An 11262-nucleotide genomic window follows, 5' to 3' on the forward strand; every position below is an offset into this window, starting at 1 on the left:
AAACCACTCAGTAAGAAGCTGCTGAGGGCTGTGCCAGTTTATCTTCTGGCTGTGAGGGTGCAGTCTCCATCGGTCAACCAAGGTACTGGCTTTAGCTCTGCCTTGCTCAGTCTGCTGACTGACCCAGTAGCTTGGAATGCTCTGAGTTGCAAAATAAGGATCTTCTGCAGGGACAATTGAATGATCTTTCTCCTGCTGTTGAGGGCCTGAGCACTAGACAATCAGCTCTCCTTCATAATGTCTTTCTGCCTCAAGTCTTGAGCAGCAGCGGAGGGCTGACCTGCTCATCCAGGAGTGATCCCCAGCTGGAGCATGATGAAACAAGGATGTTCCTCTTGTGGCAGCCAGAATGCTGAAGAACAGGTAGAATGCTAAACAAAGTGCTTGCTCTCCTAGTCCTTAGCGTGGACTAAGAAAGAGAGCTTTTGCTTGCAGCCAGTAGCAGCTTGCAAAGATGGTGACTGAGCTAAATTAGAGAAGCGCACACAGCATAACAGTCCCTTTTCATTCCATTCCATTGTCTACTTCTCCCAAGGATATTAACTCCAAATAAGAAGGCCGTCCATATTATTTATATCAGGTGGTGGCTAATAATGTTAATCTCTTCCTCCTTTCTCCAGTGTCTGCATTGTAACGGTAAACGAGATTATGGGAGTAGGTGGAGTGGAAGAAAAAGAAGGTCTAGAGAGAATGATATTTCAGGGAAAATGGGTGTGAAGAGAAGGAAAACATAGTAGGAAATAGCTGAAAAGGAATGGGGAGGGAGAAAAACAGTCATGGAAGAAGCTGGAAGGATTTAGTAAATCAAGTCAATAACATTTGATAAGAGTATACTAGTCATAAACACACATAGTTGCTGGCTACCTAATAGTTACTGTGGGAATTGCAGGTCCTTCTAGTCTACTGGTTTTTGTAACAGTGTAAAGGAAAACTTTTAATTGTCCCAGATGGCAAGATCAGTAAAAGTGTTGAATGAATTCTGCAATGTGGACAAATTCATGCTACATGTGTGAGGAAGTATGTTGGTTTCTTGCTGTCTATAGCTTCATGTACTCTGATTAAAACCAAGCAAAGCAAGTCTCTAGTACTTAACTGAGAGAGTTTTTAGTAATTAGCAACAAAAATGAATTAATAACAGATGTATGATAACAGGTACTATTTAGTGAAGTTTCATTGGTATTTTTTAATCTCTTACGGCTCTTGTTTTATCAGTTTTAGTGCTGATAAGATACTGTTCAGAAGGAATGTTCCAGTAAGTTTCGGTCATATTCCTGAAAGGGTGCACTTCTCTGTCATTCCTCACTGTTAAGCTAGCTGCTGTGGCAGCTTCCACATGTAGCTTTTACATTTGAGAAAAAAATACAGGTATTTAAAAAAATTGTCATACTGGCTTAGTTCAAAGGTCTTTCTAACTTGGTGTTCTGTTTCCAGTGAATGCCTAGAGAGAAATAAAATGACTGCAGCTATAAGGTTGTATCTCCCCAAATGCTTTCACAGTCTCTATGGTTTTTGACTTGGGGTTTCCTGAGCCTAGGGCTGTATCTGTCTTTTAAAAAGAAAACCAAAAAGCAATAGCATAGATCTTAGTGACTTAATCCATAAGGTATGTACTGCATGTGCTTTTGCAGTCCTCGGTTTAAAGACAGACTATTTCATTTCAGACTGTTTCAGGCATTGCATATAATTTTAGCCATGACTAAGCTGATGGCTTTGATAGTTGTTGGATACATTTTTAGAAAGTTCTCAAAAAATAAATAATTAATTGGTAAACTAGGTGCAATTGCCTGGATAATTGTATTTTAGTTCAGTACTACCTATTTTGCTAGAAATACAGGAGTAGAGTAGAAATTATTTTTCAGTAAAGATGAAAGCAGAATTTTAAGAGGAAAAATTGCCAACAACTGGAAGTTAAAACAGTAGATTAACCAGGGGTAGAGAATAGGAGAAAGAAGCACATCAGCAGACACAGGAGGGAAATAGAACACTACAATATTTCATCTCTGACATCGGTCTTTGACTAGTGAGTACTTGTTCAGATAGCTGGGAAGGTGGAGGAGTGTTTACCTCCTATTTGGTGCAAGGCAGATGGATGTGGGGGTGTGTTGAGTGTTTGTGTATGTACTCACGTGTGGGTGAAATGGAAAAATGTGGCCTCTGCTTATTTCCTCTTCCCACTTCCATTTAGGTAACACACTCATAAATGTTTTAATCATAACATTGATGAGATCTCAAACTGTTCTTTTTTTGTATGGGGGAAAAAAAAAAAAAGATAAAAAGAATGATTTGTATTTGCTGAATCATTCCACTGCAGGAAAATATAGAAACAAAATAAATAAATAAATTCAGACTGCAGTGATTCTAAGCAAGATTATTTACACATTGTTCTTTAACATATATTTAAATATCAGTGTTAAATGGCCCTTAAACTGACTTCAATCTGGTATAAGCCAGTGTTGGTACAGGAGAGTGCTGTATGAAACAATTACAGAACAAATTCTTACTGGATCCAGATCTAACAGGTTTTTTTCACTCCTTTTTCTTGGGATTGATTATCTGAATCACCTAAAATAATCAGAAGGGAGTCAGACCCAAAGTGTCATAGGTCTGTGAAGGATTTGATTTTGCTGTTGTCACTCTACAAGTGTAATCAATTATGAATATAATTACATGGGTTTGCATCAGTGCAAACGTGGGCAAAAGTTGCACGTGGGCATTTCTAGCAGCTGAGTATTTTGTACCAATTCCTTCAGTATTTAGCCTTGCATGAAGGCTGGGTAGGATTCACAAGGTTAACACAAGGAGTGGGGAATGCCATCTTCTCATTATTTTAGTGGAAGAAGAGCACTGAAACCTGTTAACAAAATCTCCTCTGCAGGGCTGGCAGAGCTCCACTGTGTTTCTGAGGCCCCATCCATGCCAGCCATCCTCAGCCTTCACACCAGCTCCCTCTGGCACAATTAGGCAAAGCCAGAGCATGCCAGAGAGGGCAGCAAGCTGTTTGCTCAGGGCTTGTGTAGTAGGGCCAGTACTGGCAAAAGGGAACCTAATGGTAGCTGAGGATAGTGCTGGAGCACTGGGGGAAGAAAAGGAGTCTCAGACACTTACGCCAGGGCTGGTGAGAGATACAAATGTTTAGATTGGCGTCTTGCCCTAATGTGAGCCAAAAGGTGCAGAAACTTGTTAAATTGCTCAGCAGGAGTTCAGACCCAAGAGTTGTACAGTCTGGGGAGTGCACGATAACCCAGACATGCACAATAGAGAATGATGTGAAAGCACTTCACAGGCATGTTTTCTTTTGTAAATTATATTTTTATTGGACAGTTTTTTAATTTTTGTCATCGAAACTGGACTAAACGCTTCCCTCTTGAGAGTGCTGAGGGTGAGAGGCTGGCAATTAATTCATTGGAGGTATCTAAGCATCATTTTGGTTTGGGTACCAGATTTTGATCTGATAAAGTGGCTCTGTGGGAAAAATTACTTCCATTAAGTATGCTCTGTGTATAGGATACATGCTCAAATTACAATTACACTTCTTCCTGCAACCTAACTGTGGGAAGAGAGTGAGATCTGCTCACAGGAGTTTTGGCAAAGTACTTGTGTAAAGAGATTGTCTAGGAGGTAGAGTCTGAGCCTCAGGCAAAGATTAGTAACTCTGAAGCAGGACAGTGCTGTCTGGAGAGTCTGCTTCCTGGTGTCAAATCCTGAAGTATCTTTTCATTAAGAAAATCAAACACACGGAAGTATTTCTCCTTAGCACCCTCTTCTGGGCAAGTTCTTAGTGTCAGGGTTTTGTGACAACAGGTAGGAGCTCTGAAGATCGTTTTTATTGTTTTAAATTGCTTTCTCTCGAGTACCTCTGATGTTATTGGAAGCTTACAGCTTCTGATAAAACAACAGAAGCAATTCCTTAATGCAGTGCCTACCAATAATATTGCCATGTGTAAAGTCCCTATTTTATTTTGTTTGTTGTGGTAGGTGTGTATTGTTTATTAATTTGTTTTGAGTATTTTTCTTCATAACACTTCACCTAATTATATATACTGCACACATCTTCCTCATGAAGATACAGTATTTTTAGCATAACCAATGAATGTAGCAGAAACTGAAATTAACACTCCTTTAGAAACCCAAACACCTGCAAGACAGCTTGCTGTTATCTTAAGGGAAACAAGGTAGACCTAATTTCATTCAGTTTTTGCTGCAATGTAGTTTTTTTTGTTGTCTGCTTTTTACTTTGTGAGTTGGGAGTGCTATAGTGATAAGTATTGGAGCCACTGGAGAGAATAACGTAGAACTGGTGATTTCTCAGTTGTACCTGAAAACTGAACTGAAGAATTTAGTCATTGGAGCTATACAGCAGTCATCTTTGCCTGATGGAAAGCTCTCACTCCTGTTGCTAATGGTTGCATACTTTACATTTAGGAAAATGCGGATGGGATGTGATAGAACATGTTGACATGGTGAGAAGAGGAGCTTGAAGGTGTTAAAGATGAGTACCAGAAAGGCTAGTAAAAGAAAGCCAGATGTATGGAAGAGAGATGAGTGGGAGAGTAGAAAAAGCAAATGATAGGCTAAGTGTTTAGAAGTTAAGAAGTTATTTTACCTAGTTAATTACCTGCATTGTCCTGTCTGAAGAAAAAAAAAAAAAGGTAAGAGTTAGGAAAAACCCACCCAACGTGAATCCTCAAAGCCCAGGAGGCATTATGTACCATGTGTGTATAGAACCAAATTTCTCCAGTGCTTAGCTCTTGGGGTCAGCAGCACTGTATGTGGTGGCTGCAGCTACTGTGTGGTTCAGAGCACAGGTTTCCCAGGTCAGATCAGAGCAGCCTGTGTGGTGGGGTATGGATCTGCTGAGAGAGTATAAACTCCCAAGGGTACTGGCTCTTGATTATGACTGCCCCTCTTTTCCATATGGGTGTCTTTCTACAGGATTAATGTTGGGTGACAGCTGTGTTTAGGAAAGAAATTTAATCATAACCATATTTTAATTTGAGCTGTTAAGATATCTCCCATCAGGAATCTTCAGTCAGCTGGTGTGTCACTGATCCTCACCTCAATAGGGTTTTCTGCAGGACAAGAATTGTTTTCTGTAGCCATCCTTGATGTTCTGAATAAAAGCTGTTTTGATTATATATTTTTTTTACTGTTTTTGTGCTCTTTCTTCAGAGGATGTGCTGAGTAAAGATGCTGGGGAGTGTGCAATATGCCTGGAAGAGCTGCAGCAAGGAGATACTATAGCACGGCTGCCTTGCCTCTGCATATATCATAAAGGGCAAGTATTCCTCAGGATGAGTATACCATTCCAGAAGTTTGCATTTATTGGGTAGCTCCTCTAAGGTGTGTTTAAAGGACCACTAAAACTTAGTCACTTTCCATTTAAGAGTAGAGCAACAAAGAAACAGCAATAGCAGCAACCCTAAAGGTACTTTTAAAATTACATCTTTCTGCCTCTCCACTGATGTATTTGAAGTCAGTTTTCTCTGTTACTGTCTTCTCATGCTTGCATGAAAAGCCCACAGGAAAAAAAAAGGTGACATTACCTGTCTTGGGAAGGAGTGGACATCATAGCCTAGGGATCTTAGGCTGCCTTTACCTACATGGTAAAAGTTGTGTCAAATGCTAATAGGCTGGGGAGGGGAAAAGGGAAACACTTTTTAAACCTTTTTTGTCTAAATTTTTAAAAGTGTCTCTAAGTGCAGGAAGTGTCAGTGAATGATACAAGTGAGATGATAATGTTGGTAGTGAAGTAACCTGTGTATAAAAGCTGGATAGTTTTTTGTAAAATGCTTCCTTAGAAAATTGTAATGCTTAAGATATTTAGCTGTTCAACAGTGTTTAATATAAACATATTACTGTGATTTGGGGTTATTAAATATTCAATGAGTGTTGAAATGTGTGTATATACATATAGTTCTTTGTATAATCTAAAACCCTACTATTAATTGAAATTGAGTAAAAAAATTATATTCATATATATATTAATGTCAATTGTTTTCACTTTTGTCTTGCATCCAACAGCTGCATAGATGAATGGTTTGAAGTAAATAGATCTTGCCCTGAACATCCATCAGATTAAGACAAGATTCATGGTTTTAGGTAATATTTATTTTTAGATGCGTATGTTTCAACAATAAATATCTTGATTATCTGAAATAACTCTTTATGCTATTTTTTTTTTTTAAATTTGAGAATTTGCTACCATATCTCAGAACTGCAATATTAATCAGTAAGTTTTGATATATATTGCAATTTGTGAAAGGTTTCTACATCCTTCTATGGGATGTTCTGAAGTTACGTATTCCAGTTTCAGTACTGGAAAGTGGCAGGCCAGTGCCAAAAAGCTTTAGCATTTTGAAGAGTATTTTTTCCATGGAAATGAAACAAAATTAAAATAATACATTGCATAATTTTGGATTGTTCCATGAGTACTGGCATTCATTTCTCACAGAAAGCTTTTAGAATCATATCAAAAAGTTGAAACTAGGTATTTTCAAAACCACTTTGATGTTAATCCCTCCCAGAATGTTTTAAAAGTGTAAATAAATTAAAAAAGGTAATATGTTTCTGTCCATCCCATCTCACAGAGGTTCACATTTTTCCAGCTTGTGTTTTGTGTTAATGATTTCAGATCAGCAATCAATGTCAAAGGTTTAAAGGATAGGTTTATTCTCTTAGTTGACTAGTTCAAGAACTTTATCTTGTGTTAAAGTACTGCCCCTAAGCATTGCAAAACACACCAATAATCATCAAATCATACAATGTTTTGAGTTGGAAGGGACCTTAAGGGTCATCTAGTTCCACACCCCTCCTGTTCTGGGCAGGGACACCTCCCACTAGACCAGGTTGCTGAGACCCCCATCATAATTCTTAGAGAAATTGAGTTATCTGAAACTCCTGACAGGTAGTTGAGGGCTTTGTTTTGTTGCTCTGATGGAAATAATAAAAATAAATAAAATCAGAATCCTTCATCACTGGGATTTATTTGTTTATTTGTTTCATCTCACTTCATGAGTCTGTGTTGCAGGTCACATTGCAGTGCTCTGATTGTTGCAGAGGTAGCAGAGAAAACCTGAGGGAAAGTATCTTGCTACAGGGATAATTGTTTTAACCTCAGGGCAGTGTTAGCTGAAATTAATAAACAAACCCGTTTCCTGTGTTTCCCCCAATAACTGAATTGTGGAAGAAACCTGTGTGCTGTTTATGAACACATTTGTCTCTGTACATGCTCATGGGTGTATAACCTTGTGTTAAATCCAATTTGCTTTTTTTTCACAGCAGAGCAGATAATAACTGGGGGGTTATAGAAAAGGGGAAGGATAACATGGTGGTTGTGCTCATGCTATTTGAGCATGTTATATATTGAAAGAGCTGAAATGATGGTACTTTGTCTTCTGCTTTTTCAACAGCTGCTTCCACTGATGAGAAAATCTAGGAGATGTGAGGTTCCCTTGCTGAACACAGTGTGCCTGGCTTGGGACTTGCAGTTCTTTGTGGCTGAAAAAGACAAAGATGGACAGTGACATGAAAAAAGCATCGCAGATGCACCCGGTTACTTGCCAGTTGTGCTCAGTATACCAAACACTCATGCAAAGGACACACAGGGATTTTGAAAATGCTGCACATTCTGTAACAATCTACTCCCCACAGACATTACTGACTATTTTATATTGAAGGCCAAAGTTCCTAATTTCAGCCTAACTTCTGGTTCTGTGAAGGAAGCGGGTTGTTGGATGTGTCTCCTACTCTGCCTCAAGTGGAAGCGGAGACATTGGTCCGTGCTTTCTGAGATCCTTGCAGGAGGATGGCCCTGGTTTTGAGCGGGAACGTTTTCGCCTTCTTGTTGGCTGAAGAAGAGTAAATGGCAAACTAAATATAATCTTAACAGTGTGACCTTAATTTACTGAATTCACACCCTGTTTTATGTTCTACACTTTTTCCAAGAACAGAAAACATAAACTTCTCTGCATAGGAATACTGTATTTCAACATTTTGTAACTAAACCTTTGTCACAATGCAGTCCAAAGAGTAAAACCAAGACAGGTAACTAATTTATATTGAGCAAGCTATAGGGATTGTTGAAATCTGCACATGGTATTGCTATTTAAGTAACTAAAACTCCTCTTCTACTGCTTGTGAGTAAAAACAAAACAAAACAAAAAAATGCAGCAAAGCGAAATCTTACAGCTATGCAACTTTTTTTTAAATAGGAAAGAAAAAAAAAAGAAAAATTACCAATTTTAAGTGCTGCCAGGTAAGGTAATTTGTTTAACGGGTATTTTTTTAAAGATGTTTCAGGTAATTATTTTATTGTACTACTGTCATCTCCAGGCTGCCTCCTGAGGTGTAAATGAGTAACTGCAAAAGTGAGCACAGCAAGAGGTTTTTGTAGGCATGGGTGAGATAATATCGAGGTGGGATTTGTGTTTAATTTTTAAAATGCAGAAGTTTTTGTTTCCTGGTTTGAATGGTTTTTTTGATGGCAGGATTTGTAGTACTTTGCATCTAAATCCTTGGTCTCTTCATGTGGAGACAAGCATTTGATAGTGTGGTTTGTTGGTTGGTTTTTTGGTGATTTTTTTGTTTGCTTTTTTTTTTTTAAATACACCTGCATTTGTTTAATTTATTATTATTTTACTGTATTATATTGGTATAACCAGGGCTCCACAAAACACAGGATGTTCCTGGCAGGGTACACCAAGTAAAACTGTGGATAAGTATTAGTTCCCATAAAGTACCACAGTTCAAAAAAAAAAAAGACAGAAAAAAAAAAAAAAGACAGACAATAAACTGGAACAGATATCAGGGCTTAGAAGCATACTTTTTGTATCAAGAATTAATCATAGTAGTTTCTGAATTTCACAGCACAGGGAAGAGTTTATGAATATTTATTAGTGACAGCATTTTTAGTGGGTTTAACAGTTAAAATAAGTTGCACAATTCTTTGAACAATTTTCTTGTACATACATAATTCTTTATTTTTTTTTGTTTAAGTACATATTTCTCTCTGTTGCTACTGTGATTCATATCAAAAAGGGCAAAGAACAGGAGCAACTGCTGCTATCTGGAGAACAAGTGCAGTGTATGCTACTGAACTCTCCTATCTTGCTTGCAGAGCAATTCTTGCCTGGATGACATTTTCTCCTGAAAGTTGCTCTGTAAAATGCCTTTGTTATGCTGCAAATCTAAAAGAGTACAAACTAGATAGTTGCTGTAATCACCGGTGCAGTTTCTACATCTTTAGGCTTGCATCACTGGTTTCAGCTGGACCTGTAGCTATGGGGCCCTGTTGTGTTCTCTTTTTCAGTGAGAGCAGAACCATTTTGTCACACTTCCAATCCTGTAGTCACATTGAATGTACAGTCAGTCCCTGTACAGATTCCTTTTTAGCTGAGAATATTTGTGTTGCCTTGTATTATCATGGGGGGGGAGTGAGGGGGGGAGGAATTACATGGGTGAGATAATATCGAGGTGGGATTTGTGTTTAATTTTTAAAATGCAGAAGTTTTTGTTTCCTGGTTTGAATGGTTTTTTTGATGGCAGGATTTGTAGTACTTTGCATCTAAATCCTTGGTCTCTTCATGTGGAGACAAGCATTTGATAGTGTGGTTTGTTGGTTGGTTTTTTGGTGATTTTTTTGTTTGCTTTTTTTTTTTTAAATACACCTGCATTTGTTTAATTTATTATTATTTTACTGTATTATATTGGTATAACCAGGGCTCCACAAAACACAGGATGTTCCTGGCAGGGTACACCAAGTAAAACTGTGGATAAGTATTAGTTCCCATAAAGTACCACAGTTCAAAAAAAAAAAAGACAGAAAAAAAAAAAAAAGACAGACAATAAACTGGAACAGATATCAGGGCTTAGAAGCATACTTTTTGTATCAAGAATTAATCATAGTAGTTTCTGAATTTCACAGCACAGGGAAGAGTTTATGAATATTTATTAGTGACAGCATTTTTAGTGGGTTTAACAGTTAAAATAAGTTGCACAATTCTTTGAACAATTTTCTTGTACATACATAATTCTTTATTTTTTTTTGTTTAAGTACATATTTCTCTCTGTTGCTACTGTGATTCATATCAAAAAGGGCAAAGAACAGGAGCAACTGCTGCTATCTGGAGAACAAGTGCAGTGTATGCTACTGAACTCTCCTATCTTGCTTGCAGAGCAATTCTTGCCTGGATGACATTTTCTCCTGAAAGTTGCTCTGTAAAATGCCTTTGTTATGCTGCAAATCTAAAAGAGTACAAACTAGATAGTTGCTGTAATCACCGGTGCAGTTTCTACATCTTTAGGCTTGCATCACTGGTTTCAGCTGGACCTGTAGCTATGGGGCCCTGTTGTGTTCTCTTTTTCAGTGAGAGCAGAACCATTTTGTCACACTTCCAATCCTGTAGTCACATTGAATGTACAGTCAGTCCCTGTACAGATTCCTTTTTAGCTGAGAATATTTGTGTTGCCTTGTATTATCATGGGGGGGGAGTGAGGGGGGGAGGAATTACAGCACCTCTAATACTCTGATAGCGGTGTTGCCTGCAGGCCCACGATGGTTTAAATTCCTGGTGTCCTCTGAAAGTAAATCTTATGCATTTGCATTAATTTAAAGTTGACGGTTGGCTTCATGCCTACAGAAACTCACCTGTAATTATGTGATTTGGGTAGGTAAGTGTTTTGGTGTCCTGTGCTCCAAGGTCATGGGTAGTCTTTGGCTTGGGGGTTAAGTAGGTAAATGTTATAAACATGAATCTGTTTACAACTTAAGCTCAGTTTTGGTAGTTCTTCTTTATAGTTCATTTACTATTTTTTCAAAAACCTTAATTTTCTGTGTTCAGATGCAAGTAGCTGGCTTAAAGACCCAGCAGTTATCACTGCTGTCCTACATGGAGGACCAGTGTTTGAAAAGCATGCCGTGAGCAGTCGCGCTGATGCGTCATTTTGCAGGCAAGGATCTGTTGCTGCTTCCCTCAGAATGGTAGAGCAGCAATACCTTGGATTTTTTGAGGAACTGATAGGAGGTAAGCCTTAGATCCTAGTTTGGCTCTCTTGGTATCCTTAAGCCTCTTCTGAAAGGCTGTGGGAGGTTTTCTTGTATCAAAACTTGTAATGTAGACCAAGCCTAGAATGACCCTGGGAGCATGAGAGTGATGCTTGGGTTTGAAAATGCCTGTGGAAACTCACCTATGTAAGTTTTCTGTCACCAGCTGCATTGGTCAGTTGGTGATGACCATGCTGTAGATGCAGCTCTAGTCATAGGCA

General features: G+C 38.4%; 1 protein-coding gene across 1 annotated transcript in view; it reads left to right on the forward strand.

Moving 5' to 3' along the window:
- The window catches only part of ZNRF2 (zinc and ring finger 2), a 24425-nt gene extending 16374 nt beyond the window's left edge, over positions 1-8051 (forward strand). Inside the window, exons 3-5 of the mRNA XM_010007604.1 lie at positions 5170-5275; positions 6022-6099; positions 7410-8051. Of these exons, the coding sequence (XP_010005906.1) occupies positions 5170-5275; positions 6022-6079 (164 nt within the window). The 3' untranslated portion in view covers positions 6080-6099; positions 7410-8051. The remainder of the gene's footprint in view (positions 1-5169; positions 5276-6021; positions 6100-7409) is intronic.
- The last annotated feature ends 3211 nt before the right edge of the window (positions 8052-11262 follow it).

This window comes from Chaetura pelagica, unplaced genomic scaffold (genome assembly GCF_000747805.2).
Source record: "Chaetura pelagica isolate M959 unplaced genomic scaffold, ChaPel_1.0 scaffold10, whole genome shotgun sequence".
NCBI classification, from domain to species: Eukaryota; Metazoa; Chordata; class Aves; order Apodiformes; family Apodidae; genus Chaetura; species Chaetura pelagica.